Source organism: Carcharodon carcharias, chromosome 20 (genome assembly GCF_017639515.1).
Source record: "Carcharodon carcharias isolate sCarCar2 chromosome 20, sCarCar2.pri, whole genome shotgun sequence".
Lineage (NCBI taxonomy): Eukaryota > Metazoa > Chordata > Chondrichthyes > Lamniformes > Lamnidae > Carcharodon > Carcharodon carcharias.
Genome location: NC_054486.1, coordinates 37,359,677 through 37,384,365, shown reverse-complemented (window position 1 = coordinate 37,384,365; position 24,689 = coordinate 37,359,677). Strand labels below are relative to the sequence as shown.

Sequence of the window (24,689 nt, the reverse complement as noted above, 5' to 3'; positions counted from 1 at the left end):
CGATCTTACGTTTGTGACCTTCGCTTCTCAGGACTGGTGGTGAATGAGGCTCCAAATCTCGGTCATCATCCCCTTCCTCGTCAGCTAAATGAGTATGAGCATAATGATAACTGAGGCCTGGACGGTTCTTGTATCGCTTGCCGCAGACTAGAGAAAAAGAGAAAGATAAAATGGTAACACATTAATCACGTACAATCAACTAGGTTGCATATACATTTTAATCAGTGCCTTTTTTTTAAAAAAAGGTTAACCACTTCAGCACAGTGAAGTAATCAAGGATATACAGTATTATGAATAAAAAATAAAAATACACAAAAGGTAACTTAAAAACAGGCAAGAAGCAAATCACTCCAGCTGCAGTCTATGCACAGTTACTCATAGACTGAAAAGTACCTTTGTCAGATGTTTTTGAGTTATGCTTTTGTTTGTAACTATCTGAAACAGAGAAGAAGAAACAAGAGAAAAAGGAGTGAATTTCACAGAAGAGAGACATAAAGGTAGCAGACCAGAGAGGAGATGAGACACTTTTACCACATGCAAGAGCAGGAGTGTCCAAAGGAAGCAGCAAGAGGCAATTTCTACTTGTAATCACTGTGTTGCATTACTTACTGTCACACACATATGGTTTATCATGGTCTTCCTGGGCAGTGGAATCGGTTCTTTTTCTACCACCCATACCACGTGTCTGTATATTTCAAGAAAAGAGGATATAAATTTAGGTGACTGAAATTTAGGGTTGATCAATTTCATTAAGACAGCAAAACTGCCACTAGGATTTCAGGAATGCATTTGTCCCCCCACTTATATTGTGAAAGGTATCTCTTAGGGAATTTATAGATTTTTGCATTTTCAAACTTGATTTATTCAGTGTCTCAAACTTGATTTATTCAGTGTCTGTCAGTGCTGGAGACAGCGATGGGCTATCAATTTGAGGTGGCGAATTAAGAACATTATAGAACACTGAAACTTAGTAACTTAAATATGAGTTTTCCTTTTGCTGTCCTGTCACCAATATCCTACAAACTACAAATACAGAGAAACACATCTCCAAAAGTTAAAGGTTTAAAAAATCTCCAAGATATATTTGTTTAAAAGATTAGGAAACCAAAGTGTAGAGTATTACAAGACTCAGTTACAGCCTGGAAGCATACAAAGGTATGCACAGTCAAACATGCCAGTTTGGTGTCAGCATTGTCCTGCCGCTAATGGTAAAGGCAATGCAGGTTTTTTTTGATAATTTTGGTCAGTGTCTACTTTTTTTTTTAAACAATTTTGTCACTGAAAAAATACTAATGTTAATTTGTAACAAAAACAGAAAATGCTGGAAATACTCAGCAGGTCTGGCAGCACCCTGTCGGAAAAGAAACAGAGTTAACATTTCAGGTTGATGACCTTTCATCAGATTCTGCCTGATCTACTGAGTATTTCCAGCATATTCTGTTTTTATTTCAGGATTCAAGCATATTGTATCAATGTTAATTCCATGTTCAATTAAAACTGAAAACATTAAAAGCTTGGTTTCTCCTTTAATTTGAAGCTTTAATGTTAATTAAAATAATTTAATAGTATTTTCTTCCAGTTTTTAAAGCAAATTAAAAAACAAACTTGATCATTTTTAACAACTGTTTTTACAATTATTATACAGTATTAAGAGCTATTAATTGTAAGAACTATAATGTTTGCATTTGTTTAAAATTTATAATTAGGGGTTAGGGGTGTGCATTGATCTTTGATATTTCAGCAATATACCACCTCTTCAAGAGTTCACTGGTCAGAAATGGGAAAACAGAATTCTTAGTAGTCACATGCATGCTAAATTATTTCTCGTGGCACACAGCATCCGTCCATGTCTTTATTTCCCCCAACATAATACTAAATAAATGCAAACATCACCTGTTTCAGCCTAAACAAAGTAGGTTTACTGGTTCACATTTCCTGCTTTTCATACTGAACAAAGATATCATGAGAATCCTATGCAAGTTTAGTTATTGCTAGTTAGAGTAGCAGTGAATCCTGGACTTCACTAGCTCTGTTAATCAGAGGGTGAACACTGCAAGGTTCAAAACATAAATGATATAAGGCTCACTTACTGAAAAGGCCGCCAGGGCATTTGTGCAAGAAAATGGGACTGGAAAACAAGATTCAGAACCATGGAGCCACCGAGAATAGGATGACTTTTTAAAGAGAACATGCAAGAGTATTTTGAAATAAGTCCATTTACTTTGTGCAACACCCTGCAGAATCCCTGGAGAAAAACAACTATGCTTGAAATAAGCTAATCAGGAATTTCAGCCCAACCTTTTGAAAGGTCCAGTAAAAAATAGTTTAATTAAAATAACAACCTCCATGTATTAAGAAACAATTCTGCATCAAAATCCACAATTACAAAACTTTTACTAATTCATAGCATTCAAATCAAGCAGATGTGTTCTCTATACTACGCAAGAAATTATAACTTATTAAAATTTGTCAAAGATAGGCAAAGGTGGAGAGTAATAAATAATGTAGAAATATTTATTTTAAGAACTGAAAAGCTGCTAAAGACCAAAATTAATTGTATTAATTTGTCTCTTTTCGGGATTGTGCTTACCCGTCCTCTGGGCTTATTTTTACGTTTTGGAACATCATCTTCTAATTCTTCTTCCTCCAAATCATCTATATTCTCCTCATTGGCCAAAACTCGCTGTAGTCAATAGAAAATGCAATTATTAGGGCCATTTCGAATCTCACAACATAATCTCAGTAGTTTTCAGCAGCCATGCCCATGATTTTTTTTTCTCTGTTCTTCGGATGTCAGCAAGGCCAGCATTTGTTGCTCACCCCTAATCGCCCTTTAACTGAGTAGCATACTAGGCCGTTTTAGAGGTCAGTTTAAAGTCAACCACTGTAGATCTGGAGTTACATGTAGGCCAGATTGGGTAAGGTTGGCAGATTTCCTTCTCTAAAGGCATTAGTGAATCAGATCGGTTTATACAACAACTGATGATAGTTTCATAGGCACCATTACTAAGACGAGCTTTAAATTCCAAATTTATTAATTGAATTCAAATTCCCACCAGCTGCCATGGTAGAATTTGAACCCATGTCTCCAGAGCATAGCGTGGCCTCTGGATTATGAGTCCAATGACATTAACACTACATAACCCTGTATCACTTGCAGTGTAAGCCATGTCATAGAAGGGCACTTGTTTTTGTTGAGAAAATCTGCCGATACCTATTCCAGGCCTACACAGCACCACGCACAGCACCAGCTGCGTAGCATTGCCGACAGGCTGGGACCTAGAGCACAGGACACAGCCCTGGGTAGAAGACTTGATTTTGCCTACAAGTAAAAGGGTTAGGAAGCCACTCAAAATTTCCCAATCTCCTCCGTTTCCCTTCAACACGGTGCCGTTACACAGAATTTATTAAAAAGTGCATATTCATTGAGGTACCTTGGTGTATTTATTTTTTTAAAAGAAAAAAAACTTTCATCAAGAACAAAGTCTTAACTGGAAACTAATTAATTCAGTTCATCACTTGTTCATTTTAATATATAAAAGTATCCTGCAGAAAGAGAACTCATGCAAACAAGCTTCATTATTACCAACGGTAATCAAAAGAATTCTCTAGGAGACTGAACCAATAGCTTCTGTAGAAGCTACATTAAATAAATAAATAGCACTTAACAAAAATAAGCAGTGCAGGCGTGCATACACAGCCATGGTAGCAGATGTAGTGAGTTTAACTGCATATGTCATTACAGAATTCTAAAAGGATTGGCTGGCAATTGTACCCTGGATATTGTGCATAGCACCAGCTGCTATTACTTTTCCAAACTGACCCAAACAAATTCTTGTAAATATCAAATTCTGCAAACCACAGATTATGCAAAACTTGACCAGCAGCCCACAAGCCTACAGATTAAGGAATGAGGAGGGAGTTTGTTTACTGAGAGAAAAAGGAATCTTGTAACCCAAAAGAATGATCATTTGCTTTACCTGCAGGCCTGGAATAAGTAACTCCTTCTCCCGGTATATGATTCAGACAAACAGTGTGGTTATACAAATATAACAGCTCTGCTGTCAAAGGATGGAAGAAGAGAATACAAGCTTTCAACACTGGATAATAGTACAAAGCCAGCAGTGAGCCAGTTGGCTTGTGGTTTGTGGGGTTTTGCAGGGGGGGGGAGGGGGGACTGGGGACAACGGAGGGGAAGGGACAGCGGGCAGAGATTAAGAATAAGAGCGTATGCATACAAAGGAGAGATTAAATGCTGAAAGAATTGATCCAAAGTGAATATAAGTTTTGTCAGCATCCTTCCATCTACATATGGTGATGAACATGCAGCAAATCAAATTCACTAGGGATGGGGTAACTTCATATGGTGCACTTTTGGCGATGGACGAAGAGACTCAATCTGTGCAAGGCAGATTCTGCCACAAGCGGGGTGATCAGGTGTCATTTCAGGTTGTTGTTTTCGGTGTTGGCGCCTGCTGCCAAGCTGCAGTTGTCACTGATCGTCATGGTGGTGCATGCTGGCACATAGGTGATATTGCCATTTTCCTCTGTCATCAGCTAATATCTCCTAGATGCAAGAAACAACGCTTAGGACCTTCATGCCACACTTCTAAGCATCCTTGAAGTGTAGCTTTGGACATCTATTGGTCATCTGGCTCCGGCTACCTCACCGTACAGAAAATACTTAGGTATGCAACCAGCCCTGAGCCAGCAAAGTTGCCTCTACTTGATGAGAGCCAGCATATTTGGGAGCGTTGGCTTTGAGAGGGCAGCTGCATTTGTGATTCCGTTCTTCCCAGAATTCACCGCAAAACAATGAAGGCGAAAGTTGCTCAGCTTCATTTCTGGATGGCTATAAGTTATCCATGTTTCGCAGCTATTCAATCTTAGGAGATAAACAAACAATTCAAGTCCAATCCTGGATACAATTAGAATCATTTCATGAGGGTTTGTGGTGTTCATTTAAAAAAAAGCGAAAGATTGAATGCATTGTTACAATCCTAAGTGAAAAATGACAAACATTTGGTGGTCAATGCTATACCCCATTAGAGGAACATGGAGCAAAGCAGGGCAAGTTAGTTTCACTACTGTGATCATTTACTGAAATGTGTAACATCTTAGAAACAAGGGTCAATTGTAGAACCTCAAGACACTATGCATGGGGCAGATTGGGGGCTGCTGGGGGAAGGGAAGAGACAACTGGCATAAATGAATGAATTTCCAAAGGCCCATCGCAGTTTTGCCAGGTGTTGGCATTGTCTGCAGCAATCACCACTCAACCAGTTTCTGTGCAGGAAAGAAGCAAGTGAGAAATGAAGTCAATCAGAGGCAGTACATAGTGCCATAAAGCAGAAGCCTTTATCCTATAGCAAATTTTACTTAATTGGTGGTATTGAGGTTTGCGGGAGGGTGGGCTGAGAGCTTAGGGAATGCATCAGCCAGCTGTAGAATAATAGAGGACACAGGATACAGCTTAGTTCAGGATGGACAGTATCAAGTAGCAAGCCAAGAAAAGCATTGATTAATGCCATGCAATAAACTGTATCTACTCTCATTAAACAGTGAAGCAAGACTGGGTGGGAAACATGCCACATTATCATGCCAAAGGAAAATAAAGTTACCAAAGACATTTTAAAACAAAATTCAAAGTTTATTGTAAATGATCTGCTGATAAGAGGCTGATTGCATGGTGATAAAATAATTCCTGTGAATATAAAGATTGGTTATCCTCGATGTAGAGATCAACTGCACTCTGCAAACTGCCACAGGGGTCATTCCCTAAAGAGGCAAAACGACTGACCTGAATTTCATTGAGGGCGTCATCGTCTTTCGATTCATTTCTTTTCTCCAGTGCCTCCCCACGGAGAAGAGCTTCCAATGTTGTCCCTTCAGCCGACACACCATCTTTTTTTAAGGAGATCTCACCTTCTATGTAAAAATGGAAAATGCACATATTCCAATAAAACCTGATTGAAGAGGTGCAAACATGGAGTTCTGGGAAAGATGAGAATGAACTTGGCAGGTGACAACACATGCAAGGACATGAGACGAAAGGGGTGTTGGTCTCAGGCGATAGGTGGCAAGGATGGTGTGGTCAAGGGTTCTTTTTCAGTTGGGTGTTAATAATAAGAGATTAAAATGGGCGGGGGTCAGAACCCGAGAAAGGAGAACTGTTAAATGATATTAGCTAATGTGGGGTCCAGGAAGGGAAGCTGAGTGATCTGTAGTTTAGTTAAAATAGGATTGAGAGTCTTAGCGGTGGGTTTCAGGGACAAGATGAGTTTAGAGAGGGCATGAGAAGAGATCAGAGAGAAACTGAGAGAAAGCTACACAAAACATTGAGAGCCCTAATTAGTCGATTTTGTAACTTTACTGATTGCATAGTATTAACAGCACAGAAACTTGTTCACGTTGGTGTTTATGCTCCACACATGCTTTCTCCCACACTTCTTCATCTAACCCCATTGAACAGAACCTTGTATTCCTTCCTGCTTCATGTGTTTATCAAACTTCCCCTTAAATTAATCTCATTTGTTGCTTCAACTACTGTTGCAAGTTTTACATTCTAAGCACACTGTGTAGAGGAGTTTCTCCTGAATTCTAGAATAAGACCATAAGACACAGGAGCAGAAATTAGGACATTCGGCCCATCGAGTCTGCTCCACCATTCAATCATGACTGATAAGCTTCTCAATCCCATTCTCCCACCTTCTCCCCGTAACCTTTGATCCCCTTACCAATCAAGAACCTATCTATCTCGGTCTTATATACACTCAATGACCTGGCCTTCACAGCCTTCTGTGGCAATGAATTCCATAGATTCACCACTCTCTGGCTAAAGAAGTTTCTCCTCATCGCTGTTCTAAAAGGTCTCCCCTTTACTCCGAGGCTGTGCCTTCGGGTCCTAGTCTCTCCTACTAATGGAAACATCTTCCCCACGTCCACTCTATCCCGGCCTTTCAGTATTCTGTAAGTTTCAATCAGATCCCCCTCATCCTTCTAAACTCCATCGAGTATAGACCCAGAGTCCTCAAATGTTCCTCATATGTTAAGCCTTTCATTCCTGGGATCGTTCTCGTGAACCTCCTCTGGACCCTCTCCAGGGCCAGCACATCCTTCCTGAGATACGGGGTCCAAAATTGCTCACAATATTCTAAATATGGTCTGACCAGAGCCTTATAAAGCCTCAGCAGCACATCCCTGCTTTTATATTCTAGTCCTCTCGAAATAAATGCCAACATTGCATTTGCCTTCCTAACTACCGACTCAACCTGCAAGTTAACCTTAAGAGAATCCTGGACTAGGACTCCCAAGTCCCTTTGCACTCCAGGTTTCTGAATTCTCTCCCCATTTAGAAAATAGTCTATGCCTCTATTCTTCCTACCAAAGTGCATGACCTCACACTTGCCCACATTGTATTCCATCTGCCACTTCTTTGCCCATTCTCCTAACCTGTCCAAATCCTTCTGCAGCCTCCCCACTTCCTCAATACTACCTGTCCCTCACCTATTTTTGTATCATCTGCAAACTTAGCCAGGATGCCCTCAGTTCCTTCATCTAGATCACTAATGTATAAAGTGAAAAGTTGTGGTCCCAACACTGAACCCTGCGGAACTCCACTAGTCACCGGCCACCATCCTGAAAAGGACCCCCTTATCCCCACTCTCTGCCTCCTGCCAGACACCCAATCTTCTATCCATGCTAGTACCTTGCCTCTAACACGATGGGCTCTTATCTTACTGAGCAGCCTCCTGTGCGGCACCTTGTCAAAGGCCTTCTGGTAGTCCAAGTAGATAACATCCACTGGCTCTCCTTTGTCTAACCTACTCGTTACCTCCTCAAAGAATTCTAACAGATTTGTCAGGCATGACCTCCCCTTGATGAAACCATACTGACTTTGTCCGATTTTATCATGCACTTCCAAGTATTCTGAAATCTCATCCTTAATAATGGACCCTAAAATCTTACCAACAACCAAGGTCAGGCTAATCGGCCTGTAATTTCCCGCCTTTTGCCTCACTCCCTTCTTAAACGGGGGGGGGGGGGGGGGGGGGGGGCTTACATTAGTGATTTTCCAGTCCTCTGGGACCCTCCCTGACTCCAGTGATTCCTGAAAGATCACCACTAAAGCCTCCACTCTTCAGCTATCTCCTTCAGAACTCTGGGGTGTAATCTATCTGGCCTAGGTGATTTATCCACCTTCAAACCTTTCAGTTTTCCTAGCACCGTCTCCTTGGTAATGGCCACCATACTCACCTCTGCCCCCCAACTCTCTTGAACTTTGGGATATTACTCATGTCTTCCACTGTGAAGACTGACGCAAAGTACCTATTCAGTTCCTCCGCCATTTCTTTGTTCCCCACTACTACTTCTCCAGCGTCATTTTCCAGCGGCCCAATGTCCACTTTTGCCTCTCTCTTACCCTTTATATATCTAAAAAAAACTCTTGCAATCTTCTTTTATACTACTGGCTAGTTTACCCCCATATTCAATCTTCTCCCTCCTTATTTCTTTTTTAGTTGTCCTCTGTTGGTCTTTATAGGCTTCCCAAACCCCTGGCTTCCCACTGCTCTTCGCTGCATTGTATGCTTTCTCTTTAGCTTTTATGCTGTCCCTGACTTCCCTTGTCAGCCATGGTTGCCTCGTCCTCCCTTTAGTATGCTTCTTCTTTCTAGGGATGAATTTTTGCTGTGTCTCCCAAATTACTCCCAGAAACTCCTGCCATTGCTGTTCCACTGTCTTTCCTGCTAGGCTCACCTCCTAGTCAATTCTGGCCAGCTCCTCCCTCATGCCTCTGCAGTTGCCTTTATTCAACTGTAATACCATTACATCTGATTCCAGCTTTTTCCTCTCAAATTGCAGGGTAAATTCTGTCATATTATGGTCACTTCCTCCTAAAGGTTCCTTCACCTTAAGCTCCCTTATCAAATCTGCCTCATTACACATCACTAAATCTGGAATTGCCTGTTCCCTAGTGGGCTCCACCACAAGCTGCTCCAAAAAGCCATCTCATAGACATTCTACAAATTCCTTTTCTTGGGATCCACTACCAACCTGATTTTCCCAGTCTACCTACATATTGAAATCCCCCATGATCACTGTAACCTTGCCTTTCTTACACGCCTTTTCTATCTCCTGGTGTATCTTGTGACCCACATCCTGACTACTGGTCGGAGGCCTGTAAAAAACCCCCATTATGGTTTTTTTTACATTTGCGGTTCAACTCTACCCACACAGATTCTACATCATTTCTTGCTATCAATTTAATTTCATTTTTTACTAACAAAGCAAACCCACCCCCTCTGCCAGCCTGCCTATCTTTTCGATAGGATGTATATCCTTGGCTATTTAGCTCCCAGTCCTGATTCCCTTGCAGCCATGTCTCTGTGATGCCCACCACATCATACCTGCCAATTTCAATCTGCACCACAAGCTCATTTACCTTATTTTGTATACTGCGTGCATTCAGATACAACACCTTCAGTCCTGTTTTTCCCGTCCCCTTTCTCATTGTTGTCCCTTTATCTGATGTGCTTGAAGTTAGACTCCTAGCCCTTTCCAAACACTCTGTCCTATTTTGTGTTCTGGGGACTTTAATAGCCTCTCCTGGGCTCTCCTTTCTTTTCAGTTTTTTCATAATTTTCCATGAAGTTGAATCCACCCCCCACTACCCACCCCCCCACCCCAACAACCCCCCCCACCCCCACCCCAAACCCCCTACCCCACCCCCACCCCAACCCCCCTACCCCACCACAACACCCCCCCCCCCCCCCCCCCCCCACCCCCACCCCCCCCACCCCCACATAAGCTAACCTGCTGCTTTGTTTCCCATTAGTCATACTTCTTGGAGTTTTACCCTTCCCTCCCCCCCACTTTCTAGTTTAAAGTGTTGTCCCTGACTTCCCTTGTCAGCCATGGTTGACCACTCTATTTACCCTTTTCGCTAGAACATTGGTCCCAGATCGGTTCAGGTGGAGACTGTCCCAACAGTACAGATCCCTCCTGTTCCAATACTGATGTCAGTGCCCCACGAAATGGAACCCCTCTTTCCCGCACCACTCCTTTAGCCACGTGTTTACTTCCCTTATTCTTGCGTCCATATGCCAATTTGCACGTGGCTAGGGTAGTAATCCGGAGATTATAACCCTTGAGGACCTGTTCTTTAATTTAGTTCCTAGTTCCTGATAATCCCCAAATAGGTCCTCTTTCCTAGTCTTACCTATGTTATTTGTCCCGAGGTGGACCACAACAACTGGATCCTCCCCCTCCCTCTCCAATATCCTTTCAAGCCGGTCAGAGATGTCCCTTACCCTGGCACCGGGCAGGCAACATACCATGCAGGACTCTCAATTCTGCTTACAAAGGATGCTATCAATTCCCCTAATTATAGAATCCCCTACAACTACCACTTGTCTTTTTGCTCCCCCCTCTTGAATGGCCTCCTGTGCCACGGTGCCATGGTCAGCTGGCTCATCCTCCCTACAGCCCTCTTCCTCATCCACACAGGGAGCAAGTACCTCATACCTGTTGGACAAGGTCAAGAGCTGAGGCTCCTCTCTACCTGCCTCACTTGCAGTCACACCCTGCTGACCCTGACCACTGACCGAACTTGAGGTACTTAATCTACCGGGTGTGACCGCCTCTTGAAACAAACCGTCCAGGTAACTCTCTCCCTCCCGGATGTGCCGCAGCATCCAGAGCTCAGACTCCAGCTCATTAATTCTGAGCTGGAATTCCTCCAGCAACCAACACTTGCTGCAGATGTGGTCACTGTGGCTCACAATGGGATCTGCCAGCTCCCACATCATACAGCTACAACATAATAAATTTGTTGGTGATTATCTTAGATTTGAGACACCGAGTTTTGGTCTCCCCAACAAGTAGAAAATCTTCTTTATATCTATTCTAGCAAACCTTCTCATAATCTCAAAGACCTTTGTCATAACCTCTGTCTTCTCATTCCCAGAGAAAACAGTCCCAACCTGCTGAATCTTTCCTGAGAGGTATAATCTCTCCGTTCTGGTATCATCCTCAAAAATCTTATTTGCGTCCCCGTCATGGCCTCTGTACATTTTATTTATATATATAAAATATGGAGACCAGAACTGTTCACAGCATTCCAAACGTGAGCCAACCAATGTTCCACACAAGTTGAACATAATTTCTCTGTTTTTTCCAATTCTATCCTTCTAGAAACAAACACCAGTGCTTTTAGAATCATAGAGCCAATGGCCCAAATCTTGCAAGCAGTCAGAACCACTAGTCCAATGCTGATCAGAAAGAAAACTACCCACTTCCCTAAGTATATTTAAAAAGGCCAAATCTCCACTGAAGTATCCAGAAGAAATCTTTCAGCACAGGAATCCATGGACAGGCCAGCAATGATGATCAGCACAGAGAACACACCCCCTTTATATAGCACGAGCTGCCATATAATAAGTAGCTAAGAGTCCAGTGGTAGGGAGGCAGGGTAGTCAGGTGGTCAAAGAGGTTCCAAGGTTTTTTTGTGATGGTACCCAAGTGTTAGATCAGGTTTTAAACGTCTAACATTTCCTGGGTAACTATCAAGGTAAGTCATGTGGATCTGTTCCAAGTCTCTGACTCCAGCTCAGAATTGGAGACAATCGTACAGGGCCCCAGGTAGCTGGGAATCAGCCCATCGAAGTTTAAACTTCCCAGGCAATTTTCATTGGCAGGATGAGGTTTCATGAAGTGTTTAAAAATTCAATTAAAATTATTTTAAAAATTCATTGACATGTCCCAGCTCATGTGACACTGTCACATGAGAGGACATGTTTTAAAAGTTTTTAATTGCTTTATTCAGATGTTTAAAAGTTAAACAAATCTCCGTGAGGCACCTTCGTGCCTCAGGGAGATTTCTGCACTCTTTCGCGCGCATGCGTGGACTCAGGAAATCCCCCCCTGCCCACACAAGGAGCACTTAGCCCTTCCGGGCAAGCGGCACGCTGGGCAGGCCTTAATTTGCCTGCCCGCGTAAAATGGAGGTGCGGACCCAACTGGGGGCGCCGATCGGGTTCATGCTCGCTCCCACCAGCCCCTGCACAACCCCCCGATAGGGGAAAATTCAGCCCCAAAGATTTGGGCCATTGTGCCACATAAGGAGGCCATTCGGCCTAATGAGTCCATGCTGCTTTGCTTTTTTTTTTAAATGGCCTTATTAATCTACATTATTACTTTAACGACTTATGTAGCCGGACCCTCAGATCACTCTGCTCCACTACCCCATTTCGACTCATTTTCCAAGCAGTATGTGGCCTCCTTATTCCTCCAATGAAAATGCACCACTTACATGTAGCTATATTGAAATTCATTTTGCACTTACACACTCATTCTGCAAATTTATCCAAGTATTATATTTGTCAGCCCACCTTTTTCTAGTCTGAGTAACTAACCTTAACACCAACTCTCTTGTTTCTGTTTTGTAGTTAAAAGTAAAACATGATAAATCAAATTATGGAGGGTCAGTGATGTCTAGTTTAAAAGCCTGAAGATTAAAGTAGGAAAGAAGAACTGAGAGGTGAGGGAGATGTGTAATTCCACTGCTTCAATAAAAGCTGGACATTGTGCAGTGCTAGGCAAGAGTGAGGACGCAAGGAGGAGGAAGAGCATGTGGGGCATCATTATCCTGGGATGTCAAAGGAAAAGGGAAGCAATCAACATGGGAACAAAGATAAAGTTTGCAGTGCAGAGACAAGAGGTAGAGGAGAAAATTGTGTCAAAGTATTCTTTAAATACTGTATATGTAATTGCTTATTCAAATTTAAGGCATGTAATTTAGTTCTGAAAATGTTTGAAGATGGTACAGGATGAAAAAGAGTTCAAACCTAAACATAGGTAATATGCTAGTGGTAGTGTTTTCAAACTCATGGGGCACGATTTTTCAGTTGGCATGTGGGGGCCAGCCTGGCATGTAAAATGATGCGCGATGTTTCAGTCGGTGGGTGCGCGCTGGAGCTACACGCCCGCCGGTATGTAAATGGCCTATTAAGGCCATTAAGGAACTGATTAAGGTAATTGTCAATGCTGCCCATCCAACCATAAGGTTGACGGGCAAGCAAAAAGGCCAAGCGGTTTTTGCGCTTTTTAGGAAACCTCATCCACGAGTGGCATGAGGTTTCATAAACATTTTTCATAAATATAAAAACATGTCCCATCTCATATGACACAGTCACGTGAGGGGACAAGTTTAAATAAATTTTTGAGCCTTTTATTCATTATTTACAATAGCGATTCAATCTCCCTGAGGCAGATCCATGCCTCGGGGAGATTGAAGCGTTCTTTCGCGCACATGCACGAAAGAGTGCTGGCCCCAACTCTCTCTCCTCCCCCTGCCCACACAAGTAGCGCTGAGCACTATGGCTCGTGTCTTACGCTGGGTGGGCCTTAATTGGCCTGCCCGCGTAAAATGGCAGCGGGGAGCGGATCACAGGCAGCGATCGGCTCCACGACCACCCCCGCTGAGCCCACCCACCACCTGAAAAATTCAGGTCATACGATCAGAGGTAATGAACGTAACATAGCATTCATCATCTAGTTTATTCTGTGAACAAAATCCATAACCACTTATCATGCTACAATTTTACATTGTTTATTGTCACGTACACTTTTAAGTGTTGAGACTTTGCTCAGCAAATAAAATGCTTGCTATGGAATAATAAAAATCCTCATGCAGACAAGAGTCCATCTATTTCAGGATACACCCTACTCTCAGGCAGAAATGCTGCATTCCCCCCAACTCTTCCTCTCCCTGGGGTCCCAATATTAGAATAACCCAGCTGTATCAGAGCAATCTGTCATCTACTCACAGAACAGATTCTGTCAGAAGACAAAACAAATCTGTTGGATGGAATTAAAAAAATTAAAGAAAGAAAAACAAAGCAGTCAACAAAACAGCAGCAACAGATACAAAAAAACATAAATATTTGATCAAAAGCCATTAAAACAGGATTATATACCTAATTATAAACATGAATTTCCCTACAGAAGCCCAAAAGCAGCATGTTGTGTAGGTGTTGCAAGCTGGAATACAAATACATCCAGGCTTCAGTGATAAAGTGACCTTCAAAATAAAATATTGGGCAGAAGTAGGCCAGACACATAGCCATCTCCTTCCCAGCAAGAAAGAAACTAAGCCAGCTTCACCAGCTGACTCTATTCTCAGCCCATTATTTGTTTGTCTCTTACTCATACAGCATTATCATATCTGACCTTTATAGAACCGCACAACACAGAAAGAAGCCATTCAGCCCATTGTGCCTGTGCCGAATCTTTGAAAGAGCTATCCAATTAGTCCTGATCCTTCCTGTGCTCTTTCCCCATATCTCTACATTTTTATACCTTTGATATTACAAAATTTCTTCACCCCATAGCACAGTAATTTATTCCCTTTCCAAAAGGCATAAATTATTAAAATCTGCACAACTAAACAAATTAGATGTGTCTTTGTGAAAGGATAAAATCGTAACTGCAGAAGACAGTTTTGGGGAGGGCAAGGAAAATCTTATCCTCCAGTCGGAGTTACAACAAAACTGAGAAGCATTGAGAGCTTAAGCATAAGTGGTATTCTATTGGAGGGGTTTATAGATTTCAAAAAGTGACCTGTGTGGAAATTCAAGTTTTTTTAAATAAAGAAAAATACCACCTCATTTTAAATACTGAAAACTGAATTTTTGGCTTGTGTAGAGTGAAGCAGAGGATTATTCGGAAATGTCATATTTTATATATGTGTCCTCATTTCCTCAGAGTTTTATTACATTACGTTTAATATCCTTAAGCATTCTAGTGTTGGAGTGCAATGAAAGTGGAAAGCGGAAGTTTGTGCTTCCCATATGTGGCTGTGCCTTTTTATTTCTTTTAGGAAAGATGCAGCTCCACAGAGAAGTGCTGGGAGTGATGATACCCTAAAGGAGCGCAGCCCAGACAATGGCACCAATGACTAAAGGACTGTATAGGTGGGAACAGCAGAGTGTTGAAATGCAATCATCATAGCATATTGCATAGTCAGGGAACAGACAGGCATTTCTGTTTCTCACTGTGTGTTGCCTTCCTGGTGCCAGGGTAAAGGATGTCATGGAGAGGATCCAGAATATGTTGCAAGGGGATGGGAGCGACCCAAAAGTTGTGATACTCATTGGTGCTAATGACAGAGAGGGCAGGCTGCTGGGCTCTATGGTCAGATTTCCAAGAGCTGGTGAGACAGTTAAAACGTAAGACTTCAAAGGTAGTAATCTCTGGATTACTCCCTGTGCCATGTGCTTGCGAGAGTAAGAATAGGAAGATAGTGAGTGTCAGTGTGTGGTTGGAAACATGGTGCAGGAGGGAGGGTTCAGGTTCCTGGACATTGGGTCAGTTATGTGGCAAAAGGCACCTATTCCAAAGAGATGGATTGCACTTCTACAGGGCTGGAGCCAACATCCTCACGGGGAGGTTCACCATTATGGTTGGGGAGGATTTAAACTAAATTGGCAGGAGGATGGGCACCAACATATAGAAATAGAAAAGAGGAATAAGGTGCATAAAGTTAAAGACTGGGCAGTGCTGAAGAAGGGAATAGTTTCACGTTAGATAGGAACAGAACAGGAGAAAGCAATTAGGATTAATGTGCATTTATGTGAATGTGAGGAGTGTGGTAAATAAGATTGGTGATATACAGATACAGATTGCCATATGTTGTTGTGGCTATAACCAAAACCTGGCTTAAATAATCACAGATTTGGGTGTTAAATATTCCTGGTTACAAGGTGTTCAGGAGAGATAGGAAAAGAAGGAAAAGGAGAGGAGCGGCAGTATTGATTAAGGAGAACATTGCAGTACTGGAGAGAGAGGATGTCCTAGAGGGGTCAAGGACAGAATCTATTTGGCTGGAGCTAAAGAACAAAGAAGGTGCAATTACATTGCTCAGTGTAGCCTATAAACCACCAATCAGCGGGAAAGATGTAGAGAAATAATTTTGCAAGGAAATTAGAGAGAAGTGCAAAAATTATAGAGTAGTTATTATGGGTGACTTCAATTATCCAAATACAGACTGGGATCATAGTAGTGTAGTGTAAAGGGCAGAGAAGGGCAAGAGTTCCCAGTGTGCATTCAGGAAAGTTTTCTGCAGCAATACGTTTCCAGACCAAAAAGAAAGGAGGCACGGCAGGCAAAACTGTATTTGAACAATGGGCTGCTTTTAGAGAAGAGGTAGTTTGGACACAGACATGGTCCATTCCACAAAGTGGAAAGGTAGGGCAAATGAATCCAGAGCTGCCCGGATGTCAAAAGAGATGTAGATTAAGAAGAAGAAAAAGTATGCCAATGACAAACATCAGTTGGACAATACAACTGAGAACCAGGCTGAATATTGAAGGTTCAGACAGGAAGTGAAAACACATACCAGAGAAGCAAAGAGAGAGCATAAAAAGAGACTGACGGCAAACATAAAAGGGGATCCCAAAGTCTTCTACAGGCATATAAATGGTAAAAGGGTGGTAAAAGATAGAGCGGTGACAATCAGGGACATTCAGAGGCAAAAAATGGGATTTACATATGGAGTCAGGGGTATGATTGAGGTATTAAATGAATACTTTAAATCTATCTTTACCAGAGAGCATGACACTGCAGGTCATGGTGAAAAAGGAGGTAATTCAGATAGTTAAGGGGTTAAAATTGATCAGGAGAAGCTATTGGATAGGCTGTCTGTACTTAAGAATTGATAAAGCACTAGAACCTGATGGGATGCATCCAAGAATGCTGAGGGAAGTGAGATTGGAAATTGTGGAGGCACTCACCCCAATTTTCCAGTCTTCCTAAGACTTTGGGATGGTGGTGGTGGTGATGCCAGAGAACTAGAGAATTGCAAATATTACATTCTTGCCCAAAATGGGGTGTATTGGCAAGCTCAGCAACTTACAGGCAAGTCACTTTGCCACGGTGGTGGGGAAGCTTCAAGAAACAAAAACTTGGGACAAAATTAATAGTCACTTGGACAAATGCGGGTTAATTAAGGAAACGCAACACGGATTTTAAAGGGCAAATCTAAAGCTAACTTGTTGGAGTTTTTTGAAGAGGTGTCAGGGAAGGCTGATAGGGGTAATGCTGTTGATGTGGTGTACATGAACTTCGAGAAGGCATTTGATAAAACGCTGCACAATTGACATGTGGGCAAAGTTTAGCTCACTGAATAAAAGGGACAGTAGCAACATGTGGCAGAAAATTATGTTCAGTGGACGTGGACGTGCACGACCCGGCCGAGCATAAAATGACACGCGATGATGGCGGGTGAGCATCCCGACATCATCGCACAGTCCCACAATATTTCATTCGGCAGGCGCGCGCTGTAGTCATTAGCGTGCTCGCCAACAATTAAAAGGCCCATTAAGGCTATTAAAAAGTTAATTGAATTCAAATTTATGCTGCCCATCCAACCTAACAGTTGGCAGGCAGGCGAAAAAGCCAAGCGACCTTTACATTTTTTAGGAAAGCTCATCCACGGCTGGGATGAGGTTTCCTAAAGTAAATAAAAATCACGTAAAAATTTTACACTTGAATTGAAAACATGTTCCTGCTCATGTGACGTGCTTGCCCGGCTCACACTCCTCCCCCGCACAGGCAGCACTCAGCGCTGCTGCTCACGTTTCATGCTGGGTGAGCCTCAATCAGCCCGCCAGCGGGAAATTGCCTTCTGGGCCCGATCGCGGGTTCCCGACCTGCTCCCGCTGAGCCCACATGCCAAGGACAAAAGTCTACCCACGGATACGAAATTGGCTGAGTGACCGGAAACCGAGAGTAGTGGTTAACAGGCATTTTTCGGACTGAAGGAAGGCTTGCAGTTGGTGTTGGGACCTTTGCTTTTCCTGATATATATTAATGACCTAGACCTTGGTATACAGGGAACACTTTCAAAATTTGTGAATGGTATGAAACTTTGAATCATTGTGAATTATAAAGGGGATAGTGGTAAACTTCAAAAGGACATAGACAGTTTGGTGGAATGGACAGATATGTGGCAGGTGAAATTCAATGCAGAGAAGTTTGAAGAAATTCATTTTGGTGGGAAGAATGCAGAGGGACAATTCTAAAAAGGAGGTGCAGGTGCAGAGGGACCTGGATATATGTACATAAATCACGGGAAGTGGCAGAATAGTTTGATAGAGCAGTAAATAAAGCACCCTTGGCATTATTAATAGGGGCACAGAGTACAAAAGCAAGGACGTTAAACTTGTATAGAAGACTGGTTTGGCCTCAACTGGAGTATTACATCCAGTTCTGGACACCACAAAAAGATATGAATGTATTGGAGAAAGTGTTAAGAACAATGCACAGCTTTAAGTTTAATTTATATTTTGTATTTGGGTGTTAAGAAAGGGTGAAATCTGGTTGTAGTTTCATTTAGAGGTTTTTGTAAACTGGGTGCCAGGAAGTCTGCAGCCCTTTTGTATACCTGCATCTTAATGAGGTTTTACAACTCTTGAAATGAAGAGATGGGTTACCAAAGGCTTAGTAGACTAGTGAAGTTTAAAAACAAGTAGAAAAAGCTGTGTTGTTGCCTAGTGACAGGGATTCAGAGACACACAGAGGCAGGGAAATACAGAAAGGCAGGCAGTTAGTGTGTATCTACAGAAAGTGCAGACAGAAGGTCTAATCTCTCTATTAAGAGATCTTAAAAGCCTTCCAGGTGGACTAAGTTTAGGGAACTCATGTTTGCTCTGAATTTGAAGTAAGAGTGAGTGTAGGTTATAGTATTTGGGTGTCTCAGGGAGAGCTGAAGAAAAGCATCTAGTGAATACTCAGAAGTCAGCTGGAAGAAGACTGTTGAAACTGAGTTAATCCAATCAAACCTTGGCATTGAGACAGTGGTAAATCTTCACTGGGTTTTGGATCTGTAAGGTTTGCTGGGTTAAAAGGAACAGGGAGAATTTGAATCATTTTATGGTATCTGTATTGAAAATTTTCCAACCTTTTTGCCTAGTATAACATAGCTCATTTTTTCTTATTTAATAAACATCCTACTTTTTATGTTAAAAGTATACTGGCAAACTCTTGTGAATGTGTTCAGTAGCTTACATCCACGGTTTCTAAAGAAAGAAAATAAAGTTAGGATCCACCAAGCCAGATGATCTGACTTGTCCAGTATTAACATCGGCTGGAATCATAAAGTGGGGGATCTTGCAGGATCAAAACTCCTTGAATTTTGGCGGGATCTGTGAATCCTTAGAGAAACAAGGAAGTGGAGATACTGGGCATAAGAACAGTATTTGCTGTGAAGTATATTACACAGGCTGGAATTCAAAAATGACTTTGACTATTAAGATTTTTCTGGGAGTAGAAGTAGTAACAGTAAATTATTTGAAATCCTTGAATAAGGTTACACTAAGAGAGTTAGCAGATAAGTTGCATGCAAAATAAAGGCAGGATTTCATATTGGTTATATAATTAAAGTAATAGCCCAGCATTTTGAATTAGAAGGAGGGAAACCTGAAATTGATGTATCACAGCTAGAGTTAGCTAAGATTCATTTGCAAATTAAGCAGCTTGAGATAGAAAGAGATAGAGAAAAGCAGAAGCTTGAACTCAGAAAAAAAGGAACTGAAGAAACTTGAATTGGAGGGGAAAAAAGGGGAAATTTTAAAAATTGAATTGGAAAGAAAGGAGAAAGAAAGAGAAAGAGCAAAATAAATGGAAATGAAAAAGCTCGATTTGGAAAAGGGAAAAGTAATGAAAATGAAAAAGCTTGAACTTGAACCCGAGAGAAGGAAGTTAGCAAAGGAGGAAAGAGATAAGGAAAGAGATAGAGAGCACCAGAGAGAGAAAGAAGCCAGACAGTATGAATTGTCTAAAGAAAGTCTTAGAATAAAGGAATAAAGGTGAGATAGTTCAGATGATGATCCTGATTCCACTGAGGAATTTGATTCAACTCTTCATTTTGTTCCTAAAAGGGTATTTTCAGAGGATGGAGTTGAAAGTTATTTCACCTCATTTGAAAAAATGTGAAGTTGAAATGGCCAAAAGATGCTTGGCCTTAACGTTACAAATTGTCCCGTCAGGTACAGCCATGAACGTGTACACTAATCTGTCAGAGGAACAGTCTTGCAGGCCATAAAACAATTAAAAGGTCAATACTCAATGCTTATGAGCTTGTCCCTGAAGCTTAACAATTAAAATTTAGGACCTTAAGAAAGAATGAATTCATGGCTAGAAAGATGGTGCAGGAGGGAGGGCTTTAGTTTCCTGGGACACTGGGACTGGCTCTGGGGTAGATGGCACTTGTACAAGCTGTACAGGTTGCATCTGAACCGAGCGGGACTGAGTTCCTTGTGGGGTGTTTTGCTAGTGCTGTTGGGGAGGGTTTAAACTAACTCAGCACGGGTGTGGGAACCAGGAGAGAATATCAGAAAGTAATAGCAGAGAGCACAAATTGCTGGGGGAGGCAAATAACATTAAAATAGAGAACAGTAAGTTAATAGATAGAGTTGGAGTAAGGGAGCAAGTAATGAAGCCTAGATCAGGGTTACACTGCATGTATATGAATGCACGGCATATAGTTAATAAAATTGGGGACTTACAGACACAACTTGCCTTGTGGGATTGAGATGTTGCAGCAATAACAGAGACCTGGCTCAAGGAAGGGCAGATTTGGGTGTTAAATATTCCTGGTTACAAGGTGTACAGAAAAGATAGGAAAGGGAAAAAAGGAGGGTTGATGTTTTTGGTTAAGGAGAGTAATGCAGTACTGCAGAAAGAGGATATATCAGAGGATTCAAGGACAGAATCAATTTGGCTAGAGCTAAGGAATAAGAAGGGTGCAATTACATTGCTCGGTGTAATATATAGACCACCAGCTAGTGGGAATGATATAGAGGAATAAATCTGCAAGGAAATTACAGAGAGATGTAAGCATCATAGAGTAGTTATAATGGGGGACTTTAATTACCTGTATATAGATTGGGATAGTGGTAGCGTAAGGGGCAGTGAGGGTCAAGCATTCCTAGATTGTGTCTGGAGAATTTCCTACAGCAGTATGTGTCCTAATGCAGTCCAACAATAAAGGAGGCACTGCTAGACCTGTTCTTAGGAATGAGGTGGACCAAGTAGATCAAGTGACAGTGGGGGAACATTCAGAGGACAGTGATCATTGTATCATAAAGTTTAGGATGATGGTGGAAAATGACATTCTTCAATCCAGAGTAAGAATAATCAACTGGCAGAGAATGGATTTCAATGGGGCAAGAACAAAGCTGGGCCAGATAGGCTGGAACCAAAGGTTGGTGGGAAAAACAGTTACTGGACAATGGGCTACCTTCAAAGAGGAGATGGTTTGGGCACAGTCAAGGTATGTTCCCTCAAAAGGGAAGGGTAGGGTAAACAAATCCAGAGCTCCCTGGATGACAAAGGAGATAGAAATTAAGTTAAAGAAGAAAAAGTGTACTTATGACAGGAGTTGGATAGCAAATACAATTGAGAACCAAGCTGAATACAGAAGGTTCAGAAGGGATGTGAGACAGCAAATACGAGAAGCAAAGGGGGATTATGAAAAAAGACTGACAGCAAACGTGAAATGAAATACCATTGTATTCTATAAGCACATCAATAGTAAAAGGGTGGTAAAAGGAGTAGGGCCGATTAGGGACCAAAAAGGGGGTTTACACAGAGACAAGGTGCTAAGCTAAGGTGTTAAATGAATACTTTGCATCTGTATTTACCTATGGGGCAGATGCCTCCCAGGCCATGGTGATAGAGGAGGAAACTCAGTCACTAGAAGGGCTCAAAATTGATAAGGAGAAGGTATTGGATAAGCTGCCAGTACCTAAAGTTGATAAGGCACCGGCACCAGATAAGATGCATCCATGAATATTGAAGTAAGTGAGAGTGGAAATGGCCAAGGCACTGGCAATAATCTTTCAATGTTTCCTTTCAATGTTCTCTGGATTCGGGGGAGGTGCCGGAGGACTGGAGAATTGCAAACATTATGCCCTTGTTCAAAAAAGGTCATAAAAATCTGCCCGGAAATTACAGACCAGTCAGTTTAACTTCAGTGGTCAGGAAACATTTAGAAACAATTATTCAGGATAGAATTTATAGCCACATGGAAAAATGTGGATTGATTCGGAAGAGTCAGAATGGATTTGTTAAAGGAAAATTGTGTGTAACTAACTTGCTGGAGTTTTTTGAAGTGGTAACAGAGATGCTTGATGAGGGCAAGGCCATTGATGTGGTGTATATGGACTTCCAAAAGGTGTTCAAGACAGTGCCACGCAACAGACTTGCGGAAAGTTATAGGTCATGGAATAAAAGGGGCAGTAACAATGTGGATACAAGATTGGCTAACGGATCGGAAACAGAGAGTAATGGTTAATGAGTATTTTTTGGGCTGGAAGGTTTGTAATGGTGTTCCCCAGGGATTGGTAATAGGACCCTTGCTCTTCCTGATAAATGATCGAGATCTTGGTGTGCAGGGAGCAATTTCAAACTTTGCAGACAACACAAAACTTGGGAAAATTGTAAAATGTGAGTCAGACATAGAACTTCAAAAGGACATTGGCCAGGAATTTTCCCTCTTTGGGTGGGCTTGGCAGGATGAAGGGAACCCAACCGCCACCCTCGATAGGGGCCAGGCCGCGACTTCAGGTTGGTGGGCCAATTAAGGCCCGCCCAGCGTGAAATACGTGTTGCAGCTGCCTCAGGGAGATGAAGAATTTTAAAAATTAAAATTAAAGATTTTTGAAATGTTAAAAAAACATGTCCCTTCATGTGACGCTGTCGGGACACGTTAGAAATTAGGATTTAAAAATTTATATTTTTTAATGACCAATCCGTGGATGAGGTTTCACAAAAATGCAAAGGTCCCTTGGCATTGTCGCCTGCCCGCCAGCCATAAGGTTGGACAGGCAGCGAAAAATTTAAATCAATTACATTGTTAATGGTCTTAATAGGCCTTTTATTTGTCGGCAGGGGCACTACTGATTCCCACGCCCGCCTGCCAACCGAAATGTCACGTGAGTGCGCAATGATGTAAGGATGCTTGCCCGACGTTATCGCATATCATTTTATGCTCGAGTATGCCGGGCATGTGCCCACCTGCTCATTGAGAAATCTTGAAGATTGACACATTGGTGGAGTGGCAGATAGAGTTCAATGCAGAGAAGTGTGAGGTGATACACTTTGGTACAAAGAACATGGAGAGACAGTACAAAATAAAGGATACAATTCTAAAGGATGTGCAGGAGCAGAGAATCACACACAATCACAGTGCAGAAGAGGCCCTTCGGCCCATCGAGACTGCACCGACACTTGAGAAACACCTGACCTACATACCTAATCCCATTTACCAGCACTTGGCCCATAGCTTTGAATGTTATGGCGTGCCAAGTGTTCATCCAGGTACTTTTTAAAGGATGCGAGGCAACCCGCCTCCACCACTCTCCCAGGCAGTGCATTCCAGACCGTCACCACCCTCTGGGTAAAAAAGTATTTCCTCACATCCCCCCTAAACCTCCTGCCCCTCACCTTGAGCTTATGCTCCCTTGTGACTGACCCTTCAACTAAGGGGCACAGCTACTCCCTATCCACCCTGTCCATGCCCCTCATAATCTTGTACACACAGTAGACCTGGGTGTATATGTACATAAGACATTAAAGGTGGCAGGAGAGGTAGAGAGCTGTTTCTAAAGCATACAGTATTCTAGGCTTCATTAATAGGGCATAGAGTACAAGAGTGGGGAGGTTATGATGAACTTATATAAGACACTGGTTAGACCTTAGCTGGAATATTGCATGCAGTTCTGGGCGCCAACTATAGGAAGGATGTGAACACATTGGAGACAGTGCAGAAGAGGTTTCCAGGGATGAGACACTTCAGTTAAGACAAAAGATTGGAGAAGTTGGGACTGTTTTCCTTGGAGAGTAGAAGGCTAACAGGAGACCTGATAGAAGTTTTCCAAATCATGAGGGGTCTGGATAGAGTAGACAGGGAGAAACTGTTCCTGCTTGTAAACGGATTGAGAATCAGAGGGCACAGTTTTAAAGTGTTTTGCCAAAGAAGCAAATGCGAGGTGAGAAAAAACTTTTTCACACAGCGAGTAGTTAGGGTTTAGAATGCACTGCCTGGAAGCATGGTGGAGGCAGATTTGATTCAGGCATTCAAGAGGGCATTAGATGATAATCTAAATAGAAACAAAATGCAGGGTTACGGGGAAAAGGCAGGAGATTGACACTAAGTTAAAATGCTCAGAGAGCTGATGCAGACACGATGGGCCAAAAGGTCTTCTTCTACACCGTAACAATTCTGTGATTCTGTAACAAAATGGTGCCAAGGAGGAGTCCGGTCTAATGGGGAACTGCCTGGCAACATTTTAACAGGCTTCTGGCCAGGTGGCCAGGGTTTGTGTGTCAGCAGTGCAGAAGAAGAAAAAAGCTCTTAGCCTGAAAAGAGAAAAGACCTAAAACCTCTTTCTCCTATGTGTGTAAGATTCCAGTAATTCTACAATAATGACTAGCTGGTTTCTTTTTTCTCATGTATCTATAACCTGCTCTCTCTCTGAAAAACCCCTGTAAAGAGGCAAAGCAGAACATCACCGTTAGAAACATTGAAAGGCAAGTTCTCAACCAGTGAGCTAAATACTGAAAGTGCTGGAAGACCACCTTGTGTCATCAACAAAGAACTGAAAGGAACTTGGAAGACATCAATCAAA

At 42.1% G+C, this 24,689-nt stretch overlaps 1 protein-coding gene across 2 annotated transcripts in view; it reads right to left on the bottom strand.

The window, feature by feature from the left end:
• The window catches only part of LOC121292505 (zinc finger protein DPF3-like), a 122,587-nt gene that overhangs the window by 37,700 nt on the left and 60,198 nt on the right, over window positions 1–24,689 (bottom strand). The window contains exons 4-8 of one of the 2 annotated variants that reach the window (XM_041214545.1): window positions 5,801–5,928; window positions 2,591–2,683; window positions 610–685; window positions 394–435; window positions 10–147 (exon numbers count right to left, since the gene is read on the bottom strand). In XM_041214545.1, coding sequence (XP_041070479.1) covers window positions 10–147; window positions 394–435; window positions 610–685; window positions 2,591–2,683; window positions 5,801–5,928 — 477 coding nt within the window. The remainder of the gene's footprint in view (window positions 1–9; window positions 148–393; window positions 436–609; window positions 686–2,590; window positions 2,684–5,800; window positions 5,929–24,689) is intronic. The other variant, XM_041214546.1, reaches the window with a different exon arrangement.